This window comes from Halichoerus grypus, chromosome 8 (genome assembly GCF_964656455.1).
Source record: "Halichoerus grypus chromosome 8, mHalGry1.hap1.1, whole genome shotgun sequence".
NCBI classification, from domain to species: Eukaryota; Metazoa; Chordata; class Mammalia; order Carnivora; family Phocidae; genus Halichoerus; species Halichoerus grypus.
The window spans coordinates 73,230,696-73,258,187 of record NC_135719.1 but is presented as its reverse complement, the minus strand read 5'-3'; the positions used below and the strand labels follow the sequence as shown (position 1 = coordinate 73,258,187).

The 27,492-nt window shown below is 40.7% G+C and overlaps 1 protein-coding gene and 1 non-coding gene across 2 annotated transcripts; both read left to right on the top strand.

The window, feature by feature from the left end:
- The first annotated feature begins 525 nt into the window (after positions 1-525).
- On the top strand, positions 526-15,064 carry TMCO5A (transmembrane and coiled-coil domains 5A). Its single transcript, XM_036092967.1, has 11 exons — positions 526-560; positions 1,744-1,893; positions 2,311-2,434; positions 2,817-2,867; positions 3,579-3,650; positions 7,228-7,284; positions 7,674-7,733; positions 8,159-8,223; positions 9,326-9,383; positions 11,177-11,217; positions 14,866-15,064. The coding sequence occupies exons 1-11, from the start codon at positions 526-528 to the stop codon at positions 15,062-15,064; spliced, it is 912 nt and encodes a 303-aa protein (XP_035948860.1).
- Positions 11,793-11,894, top strand: LOC118536272 (small nucleolar RNA U13). Its single transcript, XR_004917595.1, has one exon. It is a non-coding gene; the product is annotated as a small nucleolar RNA U13 (small nucleolar RNA).
- Positions 15,065-27,492: the final 12,428 nt, after the last annotated feature.

Here is a 27,492-nt window from a genome sequence, read left to right as displayed (position 1 = left end):
CTCCTGCTTATTTTTTCTGAGTCCTATTTAATACTAGAGATCTTAATATCTGGAGATCCTTGCAGAAGCCAGGCAAGAAAGCAGAGAGATTATTTTTCAGGGCAGTTATGCACATGTATCCATGCCCATGGGGTCTTAAGAGAAGCAGCTGGGCACAGAGGGAAAAAAAAGAGATTTAAGAACAATTGATAACCTCTGTTGATTCCTATTGCCATGTAAACATTTTCAAAGGATTTTGTGTTGGTGAATCATCTCAGTATATGGCTAGCTGGATATATATTGAATTTTCCAGCACTAACCCTCTATCTTCACTGTATCCTTACTGAGGCATAATCCTATCATGGGCAAAAGAATCAGAAGGCTAAGTTTTGTTATGTCCAAAATGTAGAAGTGGGAGGAAGGAAACCAGTTAACTTAACTTTATTCCTATCTTCTGGGACTCTCAGGTAGTTACTGTGTTTTATAAATGGACCTATTTCCCCAATTCATTAGATACATCTCTGCTGGTATTTTAGGGAATCTACAATGGAAGAACACAAGAACAATCAGCTAGATTATGAGTAAGTAGTCATGATTATGCAAAGCCACATCCAAGGACCAAGGTATGAAGCATGTCTGCTGTTGATTCCTTTCTTCATCTTCTAGTCTCCCTCTTTCCTTCAGCTCCTATCCATCCATCCTTCACTGCACTCCGCCCCAAGGGCCCCATGCCCTCCTGAAGTGATAGCCATTGCAAATCCCCCATCCAAGCCAGCCCTTCCAAGGTAGGACTTTTCTTTTTCAAAATCATCCCTCATGCCTACTCAAAAGTCCCTCTGCCTCACTATCTTATTTCCAGTTAATCATTTTAGAGAGAAACCAATTAATTAAGAAACACAAGAAAATGAAAAATTTATTGAGAGGTTCTCGTATGCCAGATAACTTTCTAGACTACACTAGCATTAAGTTACCATTATTTCATTCAAATTTACTTCAAAAAAATGTCTGCACTCTTGAAAGTGAATGCCTGGATTACTTCTGTGTGTGCTCAATGGAGTGACTCCCATAGTAGATTCTCAAGCTTTCTAGCAGGCAGTGGAGAAGTTTTCAGATGTGGGAGGTGGGAAAAGACTGAAGCCCTAACTAGTGGTGGAAACTTCTTGTGGCTCTGCATAAAGCAGGGTCCAACCATAAATCATGTACCAGCTACCTGAATAAAAGTACATGATAAAAGTGTATCGCATGAGCAGGTTTTGTGAACAATTTGAGAAACCATTCTCTCCAATGCAAAAGGCTATTTAAGGAAGCAAAACTTCTCCTGGAACCAAAGTGGAGGTGCACTATTATGCTGAGCACTTTGGACGAGAAAGGCTGGGTAAAACCTCCCTTGCTGAATGAGTTAAGAATTACTGAAACAGGGTCCCTGGGTGGCTCAGATGGTTAAGCATCTGCTTTCAGCTCAGGTCATGATCCTGGGGTCCTGGGATCGAGTCCTGCATCAGGCTCCCTGCTCAGCGGGGAGCAGCGGGGAGCCTGCTTCTCCCTCTCCCTCTCCCTCTCTCTCATGAATAAATAAAATCTTTAAAATTACAAATTGTAGAACATAATTAAGAAATGCAATTTCATAAAAATGAAAAAGGAAAAGTACACTCCCAGAAATAGCCAGGCTAATGAGTTACATGTCTTCTAGGTATCCTCTTTGGTACAAAGGTTATTGATCTTAAGGTAACTGGCCCTTGTTCATTTTGGGGGCTGAGTTTATAGGTCAGAGAAAGTGGAAATCTTAAGATTGGTCCAGTCAAAGAGGAACATTAACAGTTTGAACATGGACCTTGAAAGGGATATGCAGAGAATAGATGAAGCAAATCAGGAACTTCTTCTCAAAATCCACAAGAAAGAAAACGAGATTCAGAGGTGAGTGTTGGGGCTTCATGAGGGATGTTCATAATCCAAAGAACCGGGTGGAGGAAAAGAAACAAAACTGAATTTTCCAGCTTACTCTGGCGACCTGTATCTTATATAACAAAAAAAATCTTCTTCATTCTTTGGCGTTTGTCTGTGGCTCAAACCCTGAAATATAGCAAGTTTCAAAAAGAATCCTAAGAGAATGAGTGATACTTACCTGAGCTGAAAGAACACTGGGGTGTCTGACATGGGAATCATGTGAATCTTGCTTGTCTTATCTTTAAAGTGATTCTTATCCTAAGGATCCAGGAAAGAAAGGATTTCCGACTTGAGATTTGTATTTACATCAAAATATCCTTAAAACTGACATGTGTTTTATCAGTTTGAAGGCTGTCATTCCTCATAGTGTGTGCTTATGTTATCCAGGCTGGAAAATGAGATCACTCAGACCAGAGACTTGGCTGAAGATGAGGAGTGGGAGAAGGAGAATTGCACCGCAGTGGAGAGGGAAAAAGCCTTGCAGGAGCTGGAAGAAGAAACAGCTAGACTCGTAAGCAAAAAGCAGGGAAGAGTCATTTGATAGGTTTTATTCCTCAGCACTGTCAGATAAAATAGTGTCTCCTTTTTACATACAAAGAATACCAACTCCAAAGTCATGGCAGAATGTGTTCTTGCATGGGAAGGGGATGTGTGGAGGGTAGGGTTTCTCTGGTAATATTTAATATTACCAGGAAGCCCTGCATGTGGTGATCCCTGGTAAGATGGTGTGTCCATACTGAGAACAAACCACAGGTCCTGTACCTGACAATATGCAGGAAGGTACAGTTACTGCAGGAAAATATCGCTGGGGTGAAATGGAGAACAATCAATTGAATAAAAGCAGATGATGGTGTGCAGATGCACACTTACACTCTGCTTCTTTCTCTCAACAGGATAGGAAGAATGAAACTCTGGTCCACAGTATAGCAGAACTTCAAAGAAAGGTGGGATGGGGCTCTTGTGCTCCTGGGTGTCCCCAAGCAGCCCCAGTCATCAAAGAGGCAAGGGACGGAAAATGAGGCCTGTGCTGGGGATGGGTACTACTCCTGCTCCACTCTCCTGAGGCTGAACCTCATGACCTAAGTGCCATGGATTTTGCCTGCAAGTGTCAGGTGAAAAGAGTGCATAGGGTATTCCAGGTATTCAGTGATCCCATGGGTTCTTCATTCTATCACAAAGAAATGGATTCCAACAGACACTCTGTTGAAGGAATTGACTGGGACCCTTGTGGTAAGAGGTTAATTTTACTTGCACTAGAGACTTTTAAAAATACTTAATGCCAAAAAGCTCCCTCTTCTTTGTCCAGGTATTCCCTCTACCTCAACTCCTGGTCAAAACACAGTGGACTTCTTTATGATTACTCTACTTTCTTACCCATGCCTGCAGCCCTGAGTAATCCAGCATGGATTAGGGGGTTCAGGGAAGTACTCCTGCTTTGAGCAAACTCTAGTTTTGGTGGTCAAAACTAACGAGAAGATGGGGGTAGAATAAAGATGTTCCCAAAGACACTAAGTATCCACTAAGGGACCATCTCCTGTCAGCTTTAATCAAGGCCAAGTTCCTGGCTCCACACACCAGAGAATGTCTTTGTCTTCCATATTTTTTAATTTGATTTTTTTTTATTTGAAATGTATTTTTTCTATTTGAACCCATAGCTTACAAGAAAATCACATAAGGCAACCAAGTGTGAACAAGACAATACAAAGGGATCCCCAGAAGAGTCAAAGGTAAACAAAAAAGCAATCTCGAATGGGTTTGGGCTGCATGACCAGGAAACAAGCCTTCAAGTGGAAACACTGTCAAAGTTGGGACAAATTCTTTGTAGTTTCAGCCATGCCAGGCTTAAGCCTCAGCTGCTAAGTGCTTAATTCTCCTCTGCCCCTAGTAAGGAATTTCACTCTGAAGCCATATATTTTGTTCTCTCTCCATCAAAAAGAGCAGAACACAAATGCACAAATGCATATTAACATTAGAGGCAGTTGAAGTCCCTCATTTAAATCCTGGCCCCAGAGGTACTTAGAATGATATATGAAGGTGGGCAATTTAATCAGTCCCTCCCAGCCTCGGTTTGAAAATTGAATGAAATTGTGTATATAAAATACTATTTTGGGGGAGTTCTAAAACCATTTTAAGGTGATTATTTAAAAGTCTGGCTGAAGCACATGTATGAATTCACAGAGGCAGAGTTTAGATTTGTAAATCTACTGTGTGCTAGGTAATTTACACACCCTGTCATTGACTCCAATCCAGAAAAGGATTCATTCAATTGGTCCTTCAAGTATATAGTGACCTCTCCTAAGTGCATCGTATAGTGCTTAGCATTTCCCTAATTGTGTTCCAGAGCTAAGAACCTGAGCACAACCACAACCCATCTGATCAAAGATATAAGATTTAGACTTTTTTATTCAGAGAGCAGATAAAGTTCTTACTTGATCATTTCTGTTGGATTATCTCTTTGTCCTTGCCTTACCTAATTTCTCTTTTGCTTCTTTTTTTAAAAATGATGATGATGATGATGATGATGATGATGATTTAGTAATCTCTATATCCAACGTGGGATTCAAACTCATGACCCTGAGATCAAGAGTTGCATGCTCTTTTGACTGAGTCAGCCAGGTGCCCCTTTGCTTCTTTTTTCTTAAATTGATAGTTATTTTTATATATTTCATATAAGAACAAATAAAGAGAGACTTTTTCAGTCTCTATAAAGATAAAAATTATGTTTCACTACTTAACAGTATAATATATAATGGGCTTTTAAACAGATTGTCCCTATTTCTCAATCTCTCTTGCTTCTTAAACCCACAGTTAAGCCAATACTTAAGCCCACACTGTGTGCATGAAGCCTCTGAAGATATGGACACACTAAAAATAGAAAATGAAAGAAGAGAGCATTACTGCCCTATGTTCTGTTGGCCAAATTAGTGTTGATAGTCATAAAAAAAGAGGAAGTCCAAAGCCATCAAGTAAGCTTGCTTGCATGCCCATCCAGGAAACTTATTCGGAAAGAAAGAAATCTGGAAGCCTGTTTGTATCTCAGGAATAAATTCGAACTAGACTAGAAAGGAATGTGAAGCTCCTTGACTATCCTTGCCATAAAACTGCAGCAATCAGGAGATTGATTTTCTTCCTTCCTCTGCCCAAAACAAGTTTCGCTAACAGAAAGCCTGCCAGAAACTAGTGGTGACACTTTAAGTCTGGCTATGCTGGCCACGTCAGGTGAGCTGATTCCGATAGACTCTAGATAGAGAGTTCCCAGTATAACATTGGCCTTTATTTTCCTGGCAGCACTCAGCCCAGCCCTAAAGAGTTCCAGAGTATTATCAACCCTTTGAATTACTCCCTTCTGCCCACGTATTTTGTAGAATTCTCAGGTGGTATCTCTAATTCTATGAAATACACATCATCTCTGTTGCTTCTGTTCCTCTTGCATGCTGGTGATCAGTTCAGTAGTTTAATAGGATGCCTGCCTCAACTCCTTGTGACTCAGACCACTGTCTTTAAAATACAGTCCTTAGGGGTGCCTGGTGGTTCAGTCAGGTAAGCATCTGACCCTTGGTTTCAGCTCAGGTCATGATCTCAGGGTCCTAGGATCAAGCCCCATGTCAGACACCAGGCTGAGCGTGTAATCTGCTTGAGGATTCTCTCTCTCTCTCTCTCTCTCTCTCTAAAATAAATAAATCTTTAAAATACAGCCCTTAGCAAGTGAAATAAGTCAGAGAAAAATAAATACCATATGATTTCACTCATATGTGGAATTTAAGAAACAAAACAGAGGAACATATGGGAGGGGGGAAAAAAGAGAGAGAGAAACAAACCATAAGAGACTCTTAACAATAGAGAACAAGGGGCACCTGGGTGGCTCAGTTGGTTAAGCGACTGCCTTTGGCTCAGGTCATGATTCCAGGGTCCTGGGATCGAGCCCCGCATCCAGCTCCCTGCTCAGTGGGAAGCCTGCTTCTCCCTCTCCCACTCCCCCCTGCTTGTGTTCCCTCTCTCACTGTCTCTCTCCCTCTGTCAATTAACTAAATAAATAAAATCTTAAAAAAAAAAAAAAAACAGAACAAATTGAGGGCTGATGAAGGGAAGTAGGTGGGGAATGGGCTAGATGGGGGATGGGCATTAAGGAAGACACTTGTTATGATGGGCACTGGATGTTGTATGTAAGTGATGAATCACTAAATTCTACTCCTGAAACCAATATTGCACTATATGTTAACTAACCAGAATTTAAATAAAAATTTGAAAAAATAAAAATTTTCCGTTTAAAATAAATAAAATACAGCCCTTAGGACATTCGGCTCTTTGGCCCTAGATGTAATCCCCTGGAGGGGAAAGGAACTGTTAGAAGAGTCCAAACGCGAAATAATGGTAGCTAGATGAGAGTGGGAATAATAGAACTGAAAAGGGAAGGGAGGAAAGACTGCAATATGTCCCCTCTGCCTATAGGATATATCCTAAATGCATCTACTCCTCTCTATCTACTAGTACTATAACTACCACCCTTTTGCAAGCCACCCTAAACCCTCACCTGGAGCCTAAAGTAGACTCCTAACTAGTCCTCTTGCTTTTACACTTACCCCTAAACAATATACCTTCCACACATAGAAAAAAACTCTTCTTTAGAAAGAACACAAACCAGATTGTGTCTTTACAACTTCAAGCTCTCACCTGGCTTCTCACTGCAATTAGAATAAAGAATCAAGAGGCACCTGGGTGCCTCAGTTGGTTAAGCGACTGCCTTCGGCTCAGGTCGTGATCCCGGGGTCCTGGGATCAAGCCCTGCATCGGGCTCCTTGCTCCTCGGGGAGCTGCTTCTCCCTCTCCCTCTGCCTGCCGCTCCCCCTGCTTGTTCTCTCTCTCTCTCTCTCTCTGTCAAATAAATAAATAAAATCTTAAAATAAAAAAAAGAATAAAGAATTAAACTCTCCAGAAGCTATAAGGCCCTACATAATCTCATACGTGGCTACCTTTCCCCACCCCATCTCATTCTTACCAATCTCCCCTATGCTTCTGCCACATAACTTCTTCATACACACCAATTTGTGCTATTTCACAGTCTTGGTCCTTGCTGGAAACTCTGCATGGGAAATATTTCTTCCAGATCTCCATTTGGCTAATATTTATATTTAAATTCAACTCAAGAGTCATCTCACCTCAAGTTTGACTCCCCTCCATTAAAAAGACATCTGAAATTGGTCCTGAGGTACTTGAACCACCTGTAAGATAACCTTTAAGATCCCATTTCAGAATGGAATCCTGCTTTTGCCTGGCTGAGTTACCAGTCTCCTTCCCTTTCTGTAGGCCAAGTTACAACAGCTGGAAGCTTCCTGTGCAGACCAAGAGAAAGAGCTAGCCAAGGTAATGACAATAACTTCAATATTACTTCTCCCAAAGGAAGGAAATCTTGATCCTTGGTCACACAAATTGAAGGAATGTATTAGATTGTGTGAATACAGCCCCCCAGATCACCTTCTCTTTAACATTTTTTATAGGATACCTTCCATCTATATCTTCAATAAATTAGTATCTATTTTTCTCCCAACTGTCCCCAAATAATTCTCATTGGGACTATAAAATACAGCTTTTTTATCCTTAAAAAAAGATATGAGTTTATATGTACAGCAAATACATATTTAGAACAATTAGAAAAGCACATTTAGGGCCTGGGTCCTAAAAGGAAGCAAGTACACTGCTGTTCTTATAGCAATTTACTGAGCAAAATTTAAGACTGAATTTTCGCTTCCCAGGTAATGGAAGATTATGCATTTGTGGCCCAGCTCTGTGAAGATCAGGCCCTCTGTATAAAGGTACAGTTTCTCAGTAAAGGGATAGCAATGGGTTTGTTAAGGTACACGATGAAATGAAACCAGGCTTTTCAAAGAACAACAATTTTAATTCTTCAAGGTGGCATTACAAAGGCCTTTAGGGAGGACGACACTCTACCACCAGAATCATTCTATTAGTGCCCTAGTCTCCCAAGCTCTGTGCTCTTAAATTAATAATGAGCACTTTTTCCTATTTATAATCCCAATAACTGCAGGCACCTGCCCAGTGGTGACGTGCAGTGAGAGATCTGGAGTAGTGGAAGGCTGGGGGACTGGGAAAGGAGACAAATGGCAGTGGGAATACCAACCATTCACATGGCAATGTAGTGTAATACATGCTTATTATGATTAGCAAGAGCATAAAGCTTCTGGCTAGTAACTGTGGTTTCTTTTATTTCTCTATGAAGAAGTACCAGGAAACTTTGAGGAAAATAGAAGAAGAACTAGAGACTCGGTTCCTTGAGAGAGAAGTGTGAGCTTTGGCAAACAAAGGAACATCCTGGTTTTAGTGGTAACTCCATCTCAGCCTGGGTCAGAGCAAACTTTTCTCTGACCAATTCCTATTTGGAATTGAGTGAGCCCCAACACCATATAAACTTCCCCTCTTTTAGCGAGCTATTAGATCCCTACTAAGCCACACCCATTTTAAAATGCAAGTCCTCCAATCTTTCTTAAAAGACTGCAGACATACACCTTCCTTCATAATTTTTCACATTACCAGTTATTTGGGTTTATATTAAGGGAAGGAACATGTGCTTTAGTGGTCTGGCACCTTGATAAAAAGGGCATTCCATTTAAATTTTACAAAAAAGAACTAAAATTAATATCATCCTCACTTCCCCAAAATATATAGAAACTCAACCATATGGAATAGACATGAAACTAATCTCTAGATACAAACTAGGGCTATCATATTATGAAACCAAACCATACTATATGAAACTATGAACATTAAAAATTAGAAATAATAGAGAAAAGCCCACCTCCAAAAAATTAATCCTTGAATTTATCAAAAGAGTCTAAATAGTGAGAAACTAAAGCCAAAAAACCTCACTTTCATTTCCTGACCCTCTTTAGAAGTTAAATCTTAAATCAGTTGGGAAGTATTTCCATTTATTAAATATTTTAGAATCTTAGGATCAAGAAAAAAAGACCTAAACTGCACATAGCCTCTAAGTAGACTCAGTCCACACTCTGGCCTGGAGGCCAGGATACCAGGACTTGGAGGTCCTTGCCCCATTAAAGGACACCTTCAAGTCTCCTGAGATCCAACCTGAACATTAAGTATGGCTTCATTGCTAAGCCAAGATTTTAGAATGGGGCTGCCCAATGGAACTTTCTGTGCTATCCAATATGTAGCCACTAGCCACCTATTGAGTCCTTAAAAGATGACTATTGTGACTGAGGAACTGATTTTTTTATTGTCACTAAATGTAAACAGTTACATATAGTCACTGGCTATAATAGTGGACAATATAGCTTTAGAATATAAAACTGTTTTTAAATAACTGTGATGTAGTATAAATATTTGTATGTACTTTATTCAGTCCCTATCTTGGTTCTTTTTCCCCTAGATCAAAAGTCTTGAGCATGAATTCTGTAAGAAAAGAGTCTAACAGCCAAAATAACAAGGTAAGCATTTCACTCCACCTTCAGCTTCTCTCGGTGTCATTGCCTTCAAGGGAGTTTCCAAAACACTATCAGCCACCAAACACATACCAATCTTTCCATGTGCATTTTCCAAGAATAGTACCAGACATAATTCTAAAGCATTCCAACCCTAAACACATAAACAAAGAATATGCTATGGAACAATGGTTTTTCCTCTCTCGGCGCCATGCAAATGATGTGTTCTCAAAGGAACTAGCTTAAGACCTCACAGAGTTCAGGATGGAAGCAAGAAGGAACATTAACTGAGGGTACGCTATATGGAGAGAAGGCCAATATAGGACACATATACCACTCCTCCCATCTCCCAGAATCACAATATTCTTTCCTGGTGATCCCAACATGGTCCCAAATCTCTCACTACACAGAGCACCAGGGCATCTAACACCATCTAATCAGGTTGGCCCATGAGTTAAAACATGAGAAGTCATTACTTCTTTATGATACAGCTTCAGTGTCTGTTCATATTTAACACCATGATGTCATTAGTATATATGTAGAAGTCTAAAGGACACAGAATTGGATGTAGAGCACCAGGCCTCTTGGCCTGCTTGGCGTCTTGTGGCAGCAAGTACATAGGGCAAAAAGATAAACTTTTGTCAGACTTTAATTTTGTAATTTTTATTGGCTTTAGAGCCAAAATTGACATTCACCAGAAATTTTATCATTGAGATACATGGTCTTCATAATGTCAGAAAAAAATAAGTCATCTCTCCCTAAAAAGCAAATATCAACAATCAACCATTGTCCTTGGGGTCATCCAGATGTTTGGATATATATTAGGCCACGTTCACAGTGACCATGGTTCCCATTGGGAAGTCATGGGTCACTCTGGTCCCAACCTTGCATATTATACAAGTCATTCTGGTCCCAACCTTGCATATTATACAACAAACAAAAACAACAACAACAAAACTCTTGAAATTAATTGGACCCCACCTCTCTAGAACCAAGCTTGGCATGCTCCCTGATATATCCCACCATCTATCCCCCAATGACTCATCAAAGTATTCCTTCTAGCAGACTTGTCTTCATCAAGATTACCAAAGTCCCATAATGGTTCGATGACCTATGATGTTTGAACTATCTTTACAGAGTCTGCCTGAGCAACTGACCAGTTGACATGCTGCTTAAACTCACTCAAGTTATAGAACCAAATTTGTAACCCAGAAAGTATTTTTCTAATTCTAATTCTGTGAGTGTCATTTTCACAATTTTAAAATGTGACTGTAATTCCTCTTCATTTTTTATCTCACAAGGAAGCTAAAAGGAAAATGAAATAACTGAGAAAATATTTTGGAAGAGATGCCACAGACATCCAGGATATATCCTCATCTTTACATTTTTTATAGTTCTTAAAACTTTTCTTAGAATATATTTGTGTGATTTTCATAACCTATAAACTTCTTTAAGGGTTACTGGTTAAGTAGGAGGTAAGAGCATAGTTGAAAGAGCCCTGAATGCATATTTGAAGGGCCCAGGTTCCAACCCTGCCACTTATTAGCTGTATGACATACCTTACCATTTTATGGCTTCAATTATTCCTATCAACATATAAAAAAGTGATACAAAATTACACACACACATACACACACATGCGTGTATATATATGGTTGTCTAAAAATTCCATCTGTTTATGCATATAAAAAATTGTAAGATATTATCTAAATATAACATTAATGGCTCACTGAATATTATTTGACAGTGATGATAGCTTCCAAAAATTGCTTATTTATCCATGTCCTTTCTTCTCCCAGGATCATTCTCTCCAAAAGAAGGGAACATGGTTCTGCAAAAGGTAAGTAGACATCTTTGAGTAAACTTCCTGGAAAACTGGGAGTTCCACTTAGCCATCCTGGCAGATAACAAAGTCTGGACAAGGAGACCCTTGTATACATACACACACCCAGAGTGAAGTCAAAAAACTAGTGTCATCGATGACTATGTTTCTCAGTTCTAATGTATGACTTCCTTGTCCAAAGGCAATTCCTTTTTTTTAAGATTTTTATTTATTTATTTGACAGAGAGACACAGCGAGAGAAGGAACACAAGCAGGGGGAGTGGGAGAGGAAGAAGCAGGCGTCAGGCAGAGCAGGGAGCCCAATGTGGGGCTCGATCCCAGGACCCCGGGATCACGACCCAAGCCAAAGGCAGACGCGCAACGACTGAGCCACCCAGGTGCCCCCAAAGGCAATTCCTAATCTCAACTTTCCAATCTTAGAAGTGAATAGCCTAATAGTAATCAGAAATAGGAATTTTATGACCTAAGAGAAATGTGGCAAACTGATACTTACTCCTGCTTCCCTTTAATAATTTGAATTAGCTTGATGGGTTCTTGTTCTCCAATAACATCAGTAGATTATGAATGGGAGGATCCTTTTGTGGTTCGTAAGATGATGAATAGGGTTTTCACACTATTGTGTCAGATGTGCCTCCCTCAAATACTGTTACGATGTCAACATGTTACATTAGAAATAGTACAGAACTTGTAAATGCACATATTCCCCTGCCTAATAGCAAATAAGACAGAAAATGATTGTGAAAGAGAGATCGTACCCAACAGTACCCAGCCCAAAATAATTGCTCAAAAATACTTGTTAAACTGAATAAGAGCTCAAGATTCAAACAACCAAGTGGATATTAGTCCTGAGGGAATCGCTGTGATAGCAAAATAAAATTGGGATTCAATGAAGTCCCTGCATTTCCAAGAAAAGGTCAGATTATGTTCAATATAATTTGTTTAAGAAAGCATAGAGAAACATATATTCAAAGTGGTATGAAATATGATTTAGAAAGAGTTCCATCAAAATGGTTAACATAAAATTATTGGTGCTTAAATGTCACCTCCAATTGTCTGGAAAACTTGCTTATGGGGGATACCCCTTCATACCAGATAAGTGAAGTGTTACATATTTGGATATCCCAAAATACAATGTTCCCAGAACAGCTAGCAGAATTTCCCTAGAATTCCCAGGCTGCTTTAGCATATAATTTGACACCAGTGCCTCACATGGAACTGCCCATGTGGGTTCCCAGGATAAGAACTGTCTGCCTTGAAAGAGAGTTAGTATCCTGAAGAGAACCTGACAGCATCCTAAAAGTCTAGCTCATCATATCAAACTACAAAGACCTCTCCTCTTGCTCTGCTCCAATATCCTATGGGGCACTGGTATATTGGGCACTGACTCAAGAGATAAGAAAGCTGGATTATTCCTAAGATTTTCTCTGGGAATGTCATCCCAGAAATGTCATCCCAGAACTTTCTCATGAATATTGTATTTAGCTTTAAGGAGAATACTAGGAAGAGGTCTGTAAAGGGTTTCTGATTCTAATTCTGACCAAGATGCTGTACTATAACGGACCCTGCCTCCTGTCACCAAGATCAATTCTAGAGAAAAACTTACGGGAACTGGTGGGGAAGGGGCTGTTTTTCACTGGTAGGTGGAGGTAGGTAGTGAATTTGTTCTACAGCAGACGGCAGCCTAGCACAGCTGGATAAGGGTAATACAGGAAAGGAAAAAGTGGAGATTTGCTTGTGCAAATCACAGTAAAACCACAAGGCCAAAATAATTTATCAGTTAAAAAAGAAATCAGGACCACCATAGGGGAATTTATAGAAATTAGGAAACATTAAAAATAATAAGAATTAAAGAAGAGAAATACCATGATCATGGATAGAAAGCCATAATATCATAAATATATCAATTCTCTTCAAATGATTCACTTCAGTTCCAACCAAACTGCCCAAAAGGTTTTCATTACATTCAATACAATTATTCTAAAATATACTATATATAGAAGAATAGAGTCAAAAATAACCTGGACAATTTTAAAGAAGAGCAAGGAGTGGGGAATATGCCCTTCCAGATATCAGGACTTTCTATGAAGTTGCAGTAATTACAATAGTGTGATACTGTCACAGGAACAAGAAAATCAACCAATGAATTAGAAACAGTGCATATATAGAACTTCGATATGTGACATGTGACAGTGATTGTATATCAGAGAGAAGAGGAAAAACTGTTCAATAAAAATGGTAGGGGGTAAAAAAACAGTTATCCAGGTGAGAAAAAAAAATGAGATTAGATCACTACTATACAGCATATTTAAAAAGCGAGGCCAGATGTGTTAAGGACTAAATGTCCAAAAAAAAAAAAAAATCTTGAAAATTTGGCATCAGTTATCTACTGCCAAATAAAAAATGGTCCCAAAACTTAGTGGCTTCAAGCAACAAACATTCATCTCACAGTTTCTGTGGATTAGGAATCTGTGAGCCACTCAGCTGGGTAGTTCTAGTTCATGGTCTGTTATCAGGTTGCAATTAAGATGTTGGCCAAAGTTAGAGTCAGTGGAAGGCTTGGCTGGGCTGGAGGATCTATTTCCACGGTAGCTTACTCGTACATCTGGCAAATTTTGCAGTTTGTTGGCAGGAGGTTTCAGCTCCTCCTCACATGGAGCTCGCCACAGGGCTGCTTGTGTATCCTCACAGCATGACAGCTGGCTTCCTCCTGAGAGTAGGGAGCAAACAGCAATGCCTTTAGTATGTAATCCAGGAAGCCACACACTGTCACTTCCATGATTCTCTATTCTTTAGAACCAAGTCATTAAGTCCTGGCCACATTCTAAGGGAGAAGAGACTCTTGAAGTGCGTGATACCAAAGAATGTGTGGACATATTTTAAACTACCATAAACTGTTAGTAGAAAACAGGAGCAACTTTTAGGCCTTGGTGTAGGGAACAGTTCTTTAAATAAGACACAAGAAGCATTGATTCTAATTAAAGATTGATAAACTAGACTATTAAAATTAATAACTTTTGTTTTTTAACACCTTAGAGTGAGTGAAAATTATAGAGAGAAGATATTCATAGTACACACACTGGAAAAGGATTGATATCAAGAACATATAAAGAACTTCTACAAATCAATAAGACTACCCTAAACAACCTAATAGATAAATGGGCAAGAGGAAACACATAAGATCTGTGAACAGAACAGATGTTCAGCATCATTGTTCACCAGGGAAATGCAAATTAAGACCATTACTTTACACCCATTTGGCAAAATTTTTAAAATCTGATGCTATCAAGTGTTGGAAAAAATATGGACTCACAGAAACACATACCCTGCTGATGGTTAGAAATTGTTGTAAATGCTTCGGAAAACAAGTTGGAAACAAAAATAAAACAAAAGATAAAAGAACAAGATAATTTCAGATAGTGATAAATGCAAAAAGAAAATAAAACATGGTAATGAAAGAGAGAGTAACAGGCAAGCCAGCATATGGGAAGGAGCTGCCTTTACAAGGCATTGTCGGTAATAGAGACAACAATTAGTGGGAGACATTTAAATATCAAGAAGGAGCAAGACATGCATTTAGGTATGAGTTTTATTTTGTTCCTGGTTTTCTAACCTCTGGTTAACAGTTTCTTGACCTTTTCTTTTCAGGATTTTTCAATATGTCTTTTTCACCACCCTATTTTTCATCAGACTGCTGGGCTACTTGTTTTTCCATATAAGTTTTATAAATCCAGATCTCCTTATCAACATACTGCCCAAGATATTGAGCAGGGACATCCTGTGGAAGCTAAGATGCTTCCTCTTTCCATCTCTCACACTTGAGACAGAGGACATGTTACCTCACTGATCCCCAAGAAATATCCTTGAGCAAAAAAAGGCAAGTGGTGTCTGAGTCTGTACACTAAGAAACGGCAGAATTTGCAGAGGGAAAAGGTTTTCTTCAGTTTTTTCCTCAAGGTCTGTCTACTTGATTACCTTCTCTTTCCATGTTGTCTTTCCAAGACTGACCTTGCCCAGGAAAAAGCTCTGTAAATAGATTTCTATGACTACAGGATAAGCTAAATAGTCCCAGATAGTAAACAAACTAGACCATTTTTAGAATAATGTCATAGATACTAAGCAAAGTTAGAGTTGACCAATTCTTCTAGAAAATCTTTAAAATCTGAAAGACTGGATCCCTGTCTACAATGCAGAAGATTGCTCACTACTTATATTAGAATTATTTAGTTACAAATGACCTTAACTTAAACTAATTTATAAATTCATAGCAAAAAGAAAAAAAAGGCAGGGGGATGGAATATTGCTTTGTGCAACTAAAAGTCTGGGATTCCCAGCATGGCTGGATCCAGAAGTCTAAAAGCAAGATTAATGGGGTTTCACCACTCTCTTTGAATTGGCATTTTCCTTTCAGTGGCAAGATACTGCCAAAAGCTTAAGTCCCACAGTACAAGATTAGCAGCCTTGGCTAAATGAAACAGTCTTTTCAACAGTTCCGGCAGGAAACTTCAGAGAAACTGCCTTAGTTGAGGCCAAGTGTCTACCCCTGCCCAACACTCAGTGCAGCCAAAGGAATGGGAGTACTCTGATTGGTCAAGCATGAATCCATGAATCATATTTCCAACCTCTTGGGGAGGTTGATAAGAAGAAAAGAGATAAGGGAGTTAACCCCACCTAAACTACATGAATAAGTTTCCCTAAGAAGAAGGGGCTCAGTTCGCAAAGAAAAGAAAAGAGATACTGGGCAGGCAAAAGCAGATGTCCACTTAATCACTAGTTTTAGCCTTACACATAAATATCCAATCTTTTCCATCTTTCTTTTTTTTTTTTTTTAAGATTTACTTATTTATTTGAGAAAGAAAGAAAGAGCATGTGCACACGCACAAGCAGGGGAGGGGCAGAGGGAGAGGAGAGAGACAATCTGGAGGAGACTCTACACTGACCACAGAGCCCGACACAGGGCTCAATCTCATGACCCTGAGATCATGACTTGAGCCAAAACCAAGAATCCGATGCCTAACTGACTACCCAGGCACCCCAACATCCAACTTTTTCAATTAAATAAACTCTTAAAGTTATAGTTCACTTCATAGGTCTTCCTGCCAGTAAAAATTTTAACCTTTCAAGATCATAGATTAGATACTGAAAAACTACTGCAAAAAACTCAGTAAAAGAACCATGTAAAGAATCAGATTTGGGGGCGCCTGGGTGGCTCAGTCGTTAAGCATCTGCCTTCGGCTCGGGTCATGGTCCTGGGGTCCTGGGATCGAGCCCCGCATCAGGCTCCCTGCTCGGCAGGGGGCCTGCTTCTCCCTCTCCCACTGCCCCTGCTTGTGTTCCCTTTCTCGCTGTGTCTCTCTCTGTCAAATAAATAAATAAAATCTTAAAAAAAAAAATCAGATTTGTAGGGCTAAAGCAAGGATTCTAAACTAAATAGCATATGATTAATATAAACTGCTTTACAAACTTGGGGTAACCTACATATGGTCAAACCTCTTATTTTTCCACTTACTTACTAAAGCATCCACATGCCTTATTAACAAGATATATTCAAACTCCCTCTTGAAGCTTCCTGACCCTCCTAAATTATCCTTAGCCTTGACAGCTCTGAAATCCAAGAGCAGCGAGGGCTCATTCTGGCTTCCACACCAGCAGGGAACAAACATAAAGACCCCTTAGTTCATTACCTCTTGAGGCCACACAATGGCACTACTGAAAACTAGTCCTGCACAGGTTGAACAAATAATTTATCATCCAAACTGAGACATGTGATAATAGAAAAGGAAACTATTAATAATTATGCCAGGACAAGAGAAATCAAACAGGACCGCCTCAACAGACCAGGACATATGATTGCCTTATGTGCAGTCTAAGGCCCGGCACAGTGTATTTTGCTGAGGGAAGTAGGTCCCATTCTTCAGTGTTAAGTTCAATCAAGGGTGCCCTATGCTTAAGGTCTCAGTGCCAGAGTTCAAGGTACACCTCTCCTTCCATTCCTATACTGAGCCCTCTGTCCCAGGGTCAGTTTCTAAAGGCTCAAGATTGAGTACAGTTTTTGCCAGCCTCACCCTTGCATCCCCAGGAAGCCTTTGGTCTGGGAAGTCTGCCTACTCTCAGGACACCCACACTCTGGAGGTCAGGGAGCTGTTCTGAAGACTCAACCCTCAGAATACAAGGGCCCAATGAAACCCTCGAAGGGAGGCTCCAAGGAGCACATCTTCCCTTCCAGGCACTTTTTAGGCTTTTATGGAACTTCTGTCCCTAGAGAAGAGAAGCATACATTTACTGAAAGTCAGTGTTCAACCTGCCATTCTTTTCTATGGTCAAACCTGTGTTTTCTAACTTGGTATCAACTGGTCTGTTTGGGCAACATCTCTATTCATCTACATTCCAAAATAATTGTTCCTCAAAATGATGAGTTCACATTGCTCAAGATTTGAGAGCAGAGGGAAAGTAAGAGAAAAGGAAGAAAAAGAAGTTAAATCCCTAGTACTGTGTAGTGTTGGGGATATAAAGATAAAGACAACATAGCGTTTATCTTTGGGAAGGTGAAAAGAAGAAACAGATCACATGCGTATATTTTGAGTCCCACAATAGAAAAAAAAAAAAAAAGAGGAGGTAATTCCCCATGCCTATGTCCAATAGGTGACATCAGATCCAAGGATTATGCTAGCCTGAAAGGAAGAATGACAGGCCAAGCACTAAATAAGCTGACCATGTGTCAGCAAAGTCATTCTCTACTGAAAGACTAAAAGCATCTTCTACCCTAGATAGGTATTTTAAACAGAAGTAACCAAATAGAAATACCATAAAATTGAGCAACTCTCTTTCTTGACAAGTTACCTATAATGGGTAAATTATTTCTTAATCCCAGGCTTCAGAAAAAAACAAACCCTTTTCTCCTGGCAACTATTAAAGTAAAATACAAAACACCTGTAATCTGACAGTACAAATAACTCTGAGTTATTTACCCACCACCCTAAATGAAAATACCTTCCACCATGTCAATAAAGATCTACATTGCATGCACCACTTATTCCTACACTGAATGGCACTGGAATTCTGGGATCCAGTGGAATCTAGCAGTTTATTCACACTGGTTGGCTGATACCACATTAAACTGGATTTCATTCTTGGCAGAAGGGAAAGATAAGGTGGGCCAGCTCCCATTTACTAGTGTCCTACCCCATGATAAAGCAAGAAATCCACACCTTCTAAACTCATGAATTTGAAACTCAGAATCATGAAAAACAGTACTCTCCCACATTGTGGTTTCAGAGTCATTTATCTTAAGAAAAATTTTTTAAGGGGCGCCTGGGTGGCTCAGTCGTTAAGTGTCTGCCTTCGGCTCAGGTCATGATCCCAGAGTCCTGGGATCGAGCCCCGCATCGGGCTCTCTGTTCTGTGGGAAGCCTGCTTCTCCCTCTTCCACTCCCCCTGCTTGTGTTCCCTCTCTCGCTGTGTCTCTCTCTGTCAAATAAATAAATAAATAAATATATTTAAAAAAAAAAAAAGAAAAATTTTTTAAACTTTTTTTCATGCATATTTCATTGTTCACTGTATTTTCTTTGCTGTAGCCAAGTGGAATGATGCTGAAAAAACAGCTCAAAAGTTATTGTAGAGGACATGAATCCCTAATGCAAGCTTGAAATCCACAGAATTTCCCTGTTTGTTAAGTAAAGGTAAATGTTGACTGTGTTGTTTGGGGTTGTACCCAGAAGATAGTAGCTGAGAGGGTTCAGAGCACGAGTATCTGCTCAGAGGGTAAAGAGAACCAGCCAAAAAAAATTGTTCCCAGAAGGTAGAGAAATTCAGCAAAAGAGTTTTCATCATGTAATATCATTGCTGTAGGAGATTCTGTGGTATTTTAGACGATTTTATTAAAAAGAAGGAGGAGGGAAGAGAGAGGAAGAAAAGGGAAGGAGGAAGAAAAAAGAAAGGAAGAAAGAAAAATATAACGATCCCCTACTGGTATAAACTTTTGACCGTGAACTGCTGGTTTATATGCTATATGCCTTTATTTCATCACAGCTATCACCTATGCTTTCTTAAAGTGGTATCGACTTCCTTATAATACCGGGAAGTAGAGTTGTTTCAAAGGCAAGGTTCAATGGTTAAAATCACTGTTTTAAAAGTTCTTTCTATTAAAGAGTAAAACTAATAGAAACTGTTCTGTGTTTGCAGTGAAAATGGGAAGGGGACATTCATATGTAATGTGGGATCAGAGCCTGCCTAGAAACAAGTACAGGGGAGGAAAGCTGCTATTGCTTCTCCTGCCGAATATTTACAGCTGAGACTAGCTGTGTCAGCGTCCTAACCGTTGCAGAAAACAGAGCAGCTTGCTTTGGCTCTGGAGTGGTGCTCTTCCCTCAGGACTTCATTGTGGCTGCACGGTTCCCTCAGGAACAGCAGAGGGCACTGTTCCACAGTATGCAGGCTCTCAGAAGCCATTTCTTTGCATAGGAAAAGTATATCCCTACTGGATGAGACCAGACAGTGGAAGGTCCAGGATAAATGGCCAATCTGTCCCATTTTTCACAGGTTCATAGGCCAAAGCCATGTTTGAACATCAAGAGCAGAGACGATATAGTACCCTATCCCAAGGACTGAATCACTACCTACAATTATAATCTGCCTAAAATCTTCAGAATGTGTGTCTTGAGTGAAAGGATTTCCTTACAAGTCTCTGCCTACCATGAAGCAGGATTCCACACTTTGATAAATCCCTAAAATAGATCTCACTCCACAGTGCTACTTCTAGGAGTGTTATAAAATATATAAATTTAAGATTCATGGATGGGTGAAATACATAAAGGGCATTAAGAGCACACTTGTGATGAGCACTGAGTAAGTCATAGAATTGGTGAATCAGTATATTGTACATCTGAAACCATCATAACACTGTGTGTTAGTTACACTTCAATTAAAAAGATTAGTGGAGACAGAGGTAAAGGATGCATGTTGCTCATCACTCTTCAGAAACTGAATCAAATTCCCCTTTGGTCATGCTTATTTCTCATTTTCAAAATCTTCCCCCCTCCCAACTCTTCAAACAATCTGCCTTCGTCTTCCTTCACACAACTTTAAAAAAAAAAAAAAATTGCTGTTCAGAGCCATTCGTCTCTCCCACCCAGATTATATTTACCACTCAGCAAAACCAAAGTTTGGGAGTTAATCTGTACAGTAACCTGAGTACATTCTACCACATACACTAAGATGTATCAGCAAACCCAGTAATAGTCTGCCAAGACACTCACCCGGCCCCTTTGTAACAGATATGATGTTAATGATCATAATTCCATTTACTAGGGCGCCTGGGTGGCTCAGCCGGTTAAGCGGCCAACTCTTGATTTAGGTTTAGGTCATGATCTCAAGGTCGTGAGATCGAGCCCTGTGTTGGGCTCCATTCTCAGTGTGGAGTCTGCTTGAGATTCTCTCTCTCTCTCCCTCTGCCCCTCTCCCCACTTGCGTGCTCTCTTTCTCTCTCTAAATAAGTAAATAAAATCTTTAAAAATAAATTAATTAAATTCCATTTACTGAGGGCATATTATATGTCAGGCACTTAACTACATTTCCCTTGCACTATTGTATTAAACATGATTACCCAAGGTAGATATTATACCAGGTATACAAATAAGGAAGCCAGTTCTGAGAGCAAACAACTGAAGTTCTGAGTTGAAAAAATCAGAATCTGTGCTTGTGTCTGGTTCAAAGCTTAACCTATAAAACTTCTATTGTTTCTGACAGCAGATACTGACCCAGACAGCTGGCCAAGGGTGGGGCATGGTCCAGAGCGGTAGGATGTCCATCCACCTGTCAAGGGGAAATCCCAACCATGGTTACAATTATAGAAGAATTAGACACCAGGGAGACTCTCAGCCAACTCATAGATTCCTAGAATTGGCAGGGAATTTAGAGACTGCTCTTTCAGACCCAGTGGGGTACTTTCCCTCAAATCACACAACTAGTTAATGACAGAACCAGGATAAGAACCTAGTCTCTTGAGTCTTCCTTCAGTGGCCCTTCTAGTAAACTAGCATTTCCCAACTCTTCACAGTGGGGCAGTAACATAATGGAGATTCTTGCAACAGAATTGTTATTTAAAAACAAAATCAACTGTACCCTCCTGTTTTTTAAGGTAAAGTCGTAATTCTTAACTCTGGGGAAATAATCCTCCATATTTCTCTCCCTGCTCCTATAAAACCTAATAGGGAAGTGGAGAAAAGAAAGGGTAATACTTGAAATACATGAACCTTTTTTTAGCAGAGCACCTTAATAAATCTTGAGTTATGCAAAGTGTGAATTGTGGGGGAGTGATAAGTGCTAGAGCTGAAATGCTCTTTATAATAATAAAATACAAGGAATTTTTGTCACACCTGGAAGAAGGAGAGAAAGCTGAATAACATGAAGATACCCTGAACTCCAAGTTCATGAAAATGGACATGAAACTTTCAGAAGACCAGAAAAGCTAATATTCAATTTTAGATGATCTCCTAAGTGGTGCTGCAGTGTATGCTCCCACATGCTTACTTCAGTCACCATTAAAATCTACCACACATAGTTGTAGATATTTGCCTCCACAAGTTGCCTTTTGCTGACTCTTACAGGTGATTTTGGGAGAAAAGCAATTATGTTTGACTCAAGTTTGAGTCGATGCTGGATCAGAGCTATAGAAACAGCCATAAAGGGGTGCCTGGGTGGCTCAGTCGGTTAAGCATCTGCCTTTGGCTTGGGTCAAGATCTCCAGGTCCTGGGATTGAGCCCCGCATTGGGCTCTCTGCTCAGTAGGGAGTCTGCTTCTCCCTCTTCCTCTGCGTGTTCTCTCTCTCTCTCTAATAAAAAAAATCTTTATTAAAAAAAAAAAGAAACAACCATAAGTTATAGAATGGAAAAGTAAGTAGCAGAAAAGATTTGCAGAGGGAGGAGCAAGATGACGGAGGAGTAGGAGACCTAAATTTCGACCAGTCCCAGGAACTCAGCTAGATAGCTATCAAACCATTCTGAACACCTACGAACTCAACAGGAGATCGAAGAAAAGAATAGCAGCAACTCTCTGAACAGAAAATCAACCACTTTCTGGAAGGTAGGATGTGCGGAGAAGTGAATCCGAGGCGATATTTGGGAAGATAGACGGTGGGGGAAGGGGCCTCCGTTGGCCGCTTCTGGCAAGTGATAGAGCAGCAGAGACAAAATTAGAAATTTGAAAAGGCTGCTCCACTGAGGGACATCGCTCCAGTGGCTAAGCGGGGGGTGGAACCCTCGCTGGGACAATGTGGTCTCAGGACCCTCGGGGTCACAGAAAGACTGGGGGTGCCTGAGTGCAGCAGAGCTCCCAGGTATCGGAGTGGGGAAGCCGGCTGCAGAGACGGAGCTGAGGAGTGGGCTCTCAGCTCGGGGTTGCCATAAACTGTGATCCGCGGCATAGTCGGGCCACTGCTCCTCCAGCAGGGACCCAACAAGCAGCAGATCCGGGGAGACTCCCCTTCCTCCCCAGGGAGGAGCGGTGCGGGAGTGCACCGCAGAGATCTGCTGGGTTTGGAGACTCCACACGGGGTCAGGTGCCAGAGATAGAAACGCTCGGTCACAGACCAGGTGAGCACGGAGTGCGGCCAGAGACTGGGGATACAGGAGTGATTGACTGCTTTCTCTGGGGGCTCCCTGAGGAGTGGGGCCCCGAGTTCTCGGCTCCTCCAGGGCAGAGATTGGGAGGCCGCCATTTCCACTCTCGTCCTACAAAGCTGTACGGAAAGCTTGCAGGGAACAAAAGCTCCCGAGAGCAAACCCGAGCAGATTACTTAGCCTGGCCCCCAGCAAGGGTGGGGCAATTCTGCCTCCGGCAAAGACATCTGAGAACCATAGCAATAGGACCCTCCCCCAGAAGATCAGCAAGAACATCCAGCCAAGACCAAGTTTATGATAGATGAGAACGGCAAAGGGGGATAAAGAACATAGAATTCATGGCTTTTTTCCCATGATACTTTAGTCTTTCGAAGTTAATTTTTTTAATTTTCTTTTTTTCTTTTTCTATTTTTTTTTCAATTTTTTTTCCCTTTTTCAACTAACATCTTATCAATCCCTTTTTTAAAATATTTTTTATTTTTCATTTTTAGAGTCATATTCTATCCCTTCACTGTAGTTAACCCTATTTTTGATATATATATAAGTTGTTTTCTCTTTAAAATTTTGGGATACAGTTTCTTCTAACAGACCAAAATATACCCTAAATCTCTAGTGTATGGCTTTGTTCTAGTCTCCTGCCTGATCACATTCTCTCCCTTTTTTTTTTAATTTCCCTTTTTTCTTTTTTCAACCAACTTATCTTTTTTTAATTTTTATTGTTATGTTAATCACCATACATTACATCATTAGTTTTTGATGTAGTGTTCCATGATTCATTGTTTGTGCATAACACCCAGTGCTCCATGCAGAACGTGCCCTCTTTAATGCACATCACCAGGCTAACCAACTTCTTATCTTACCAATTCCTTTTATAAAATCTTTTATGATTTTCATCTTTACAATCATATTCTGTCCCTTCATTGTATTTACCCTTACTTTTGTACATATATAAGTTATTCTTTCTTTAAAATTTTGGGAGGCAGTTTCTTCTAACAGACCAAAATACGCCCAAAATCTAGTGTGTGGCACTGATCTATTCATCAGCCTGATCATATTTGATCATATTCATTTTTTCTTTTTTTCTTTTTTCTTTCTTTCCCTTTCTTTTCCCCTGGTTTCAGGTCTCTTCTGATTTGCTTAGTGTATATTTTTATGGGGTCATTGTTACCCTGTTAGCATTTTGTTCTCTCATTCATCTGTTCTCCTCTGGACAAAATGACAAGACGGAGAAACTCACCTCAAAAAAAAAAGAACAAGAGGCAGTACCGACTGCCAGGGACCTAATCAATACTGACATTAGTAAGATGTCAGAACTAGAGTTCAGAATGACGATTATAAAGATACTAGCTGGGCTTGAAAAAAGCATGGAACTTATTAGAGAAACCCTTTCTGGAGAAATAAAAGAACTAAAATCTAACCAAATCAAAATCAAAAAGGTTATTAATGAAGTGCAATCAAAAATGGAGGCTCTGTTAGGATAAATGAGGCAGAAGAGAGAATTGGTGATATAGAAGACCAAATGATGGAGAATAAAGAAGCTGAGAAAAAGAGAGATAAACAACTACTGGATCACGAGGGCAGAATTCGAGAGATAACTGATACCATAAGACAAAACAATATTAGAGTGGGATCCCAGAAGAAGAAAGAGAGGGTCAGTATAGCAGAGAACTTCCCTAATTTGGGAAAGGAAACAGGCATCAAAATCCAGGAGGCACAGAGAACCCCCCTCAAAATCAGTAAGAATAGGTCAACACCCCGACATCTAATAGGAAAACAAGTCTCAGAGACAAAGAGAAAATCCTGAAAGCAGCTTGGGACAAGATGTCTGTAACCTACAATGGTAGAAACATTAGATTGGCAACAGACCTATCCACAGAGACCTGGCAGGCCAGAAAGGACTGGCATGATACATTTAGAGCACTGAACGAGAAAAATATGCAGCCAAGAATACTATATCCAGCTAGGCTGTCATTGAAAATAGAAGGAGAGATAAAAAGCTTCCAGGACAAACAAAAACTAAAAGAATTTGCAAACATGAAACCATCCCTACAAGAAATATTGAAAGGGGTCCTCTAAGCAAAGAGAGAGCCTAAAAGTAACATACACCAAAAAGGAACAGAGACAATATACAGTAACAGTCACTTTACAGGCAACACAATGGCACTAAATTCATATCTTTCAATAGTTTCCCTGAATGTAAATGGGCTAAACTCCCCAGTCAAAAGACACAGGCTATCAGATTGGATTAAAAAACAAGACCCATCGATATGCTGTCTGCAAGAGACTCATTTTAGACCCAAAGACACCTCCAGATTGAAAGTGAGGGGGTGGAAAACAATTTACCATGCTAATGGACACCAAAAGAAAGCTGGGGTGTCAATCCTTATATCAGACAAATTAGATTTTAAACAAAAGACTATAATAAGAGATGAGAAAGGACATTATATCGTACTTAAAGGGTCTATCCAACAAGAAGATCTAACAATTGTAAATATCTACGCCCCTAACATGGGAGCAGCCAATTATATAAGCCAGTTAATAACAAAATCAAAGAAACACATCAACAACAATACAATAATAATAGGGGATTTTAACACCCCCCTCACTGAAATGGACAGATCATCTAAGCAAAAGATCAACAAGGAAATAAAGACTTTAAATGACACACTGGATCAAATGGACTTCACAGATATATTAAGAACACTCCATCCCAAAGCAACAGAATACACATTCTTCTCTAGTGCCCATGGAACATTCTCCAGAATAGATCACATCCTAGGTCACAAATCAGGTATCAATCGGTACCAAAAGATGAGGATCATTCCCTGCATATTTTCAGACCACAATGCTTTGAAACTAGAACTCAATCACAAGAGGAAAGTCGGAAAGAACTCAAATACATGGAGGCTAAAGAGCACCCTACTAAAGAATGAATGGGTCAACCAGGAAATTAAAGAAGAATTAAAGAAATTCATGGAAACAAATGAAAATGGAGGGGGGAAAGATGGCGGAGTAGGGGACCCTATTTCAGCTGGTCCCCAGAATTGAGCTGGATATCCACCAGACCACTCTGAGCACCCACGAAACCAGCCTGAGATGTAAGAAGATCTGGATCTCTACAAACAGAATATCCTAGGCGGCTGGTTTTGAGGTACGAAGCAGGGAGCCGTGATTCCGCGGGCGGATATCGGAGGATAAACGGCAGCGGGAGGGTGCCTGGCCGTGGGGATCCTACACTGCTGATGAGCAACAGCCTCACAGGCTGCGGACAGGAACAGACTCGCTGAGCAGTAGCAGCAGGGAAAGGACTCTAGGGCAGCCCCCGGGGCGGAAACCCGGAGCAGCGGGGTTGCGCCTGCGAACTGCAGCCCCCGGGGCGGAAACCCGGAGCGGCAGGGTCGCGCACGTGAGAACTGGGAGCGGCTGGCAGTTCTGGAAGCACAAAGGGCAGAGACGTGCCCCGACCTGGAGGCAGGACTGGGAGCGCTCCAGAGGGGCGCACAACCCAGGATGCTGCAGTTTATAGCAGCACGGACAGAAACGGAGACAGTGTGGCCTGGAGAGCTCACTGAAGAACAGACTGTGATCTCTCTGCTCTGAGGCAGAGGGTTGGAAATGGTCTCTTCTGCTCTGACTCGCGGAAGAGACGCAGAAAGCCGCCAGGGAAAGCTGCCAGAGAACAAAAGCCCCAAAAACTCATTCCCGCTGAGGCCATCCCCCGCCACAGGGGCGCAGGGCAACTCCGCCCAAACAGGGTTGCCTGAGTAACAGCACAGCAGGCCCCTCCCCCAGAAGACAGGCTGGGAAAACAAGAGGCCAGCAACCCTAAGGTCCCAAGAAAACAGGTGCATCTTGCTTGGGTTCTGGTCAATAATTTGGACTCTATACATTCCCTCAAACACCCATCAACAGAATGACTAGGAGGAGGAGCCCCCAAAATAGAAAAGACTCAGAGATTATGACTTATGCTGCAGATTTACAAATGGATGCAGATATAACCAAGATGTCAGAGATGGAATTCAGGCTAGCAATTGTGAAGACAATGGCTGGAATGGAGAAATCAATGAATGGCAACATAGAGTCTCTAAGGGCAGAAATAAAAGGGGAATTGGCAGAACTTAAAAATGCTATCAATGAGATCCAATCCAATCTAGATAATCTAACAGCTAGGGTAACTGAGGCAGAAGAACGAATAAGCGACCTGGAAGACAATATAATAGATAAAAAGGGAAAAAAGGAGGCCAGGGAAAAACAACTCAGAATCCATGAAAATAGAATCAGAGAAATAAGTGACACCATGAGGCGTTCCAATGTCAGAATAATTGGAATCCCGGAGGGAGTGGAGAGAGAGAGAGAGGACTAGAAGATGTATTTGAGCAAATCGTAGCTGAGAACTTCCCTAATCTGGGGAATGAAACAAACATTCGCATCCTAGAGGCAGAGAGGACCCCTCCCAAGATCAAGGAAAACAGGCCAACACCCCGGCATGTAATAGTAAAACTTGCAAATCTTAGAACCAAGGAAACCATCTTAAGGGCAGTTAGGGGGAAGAGATTCCTTACGTACAGAGGGAGGAACATCAGAATAACGTCAGACCTATCCACAGAGACCTGGCAAGCCAGAAAGGCCTGGCAAGACATATTCAGGGTACTAAAGGAG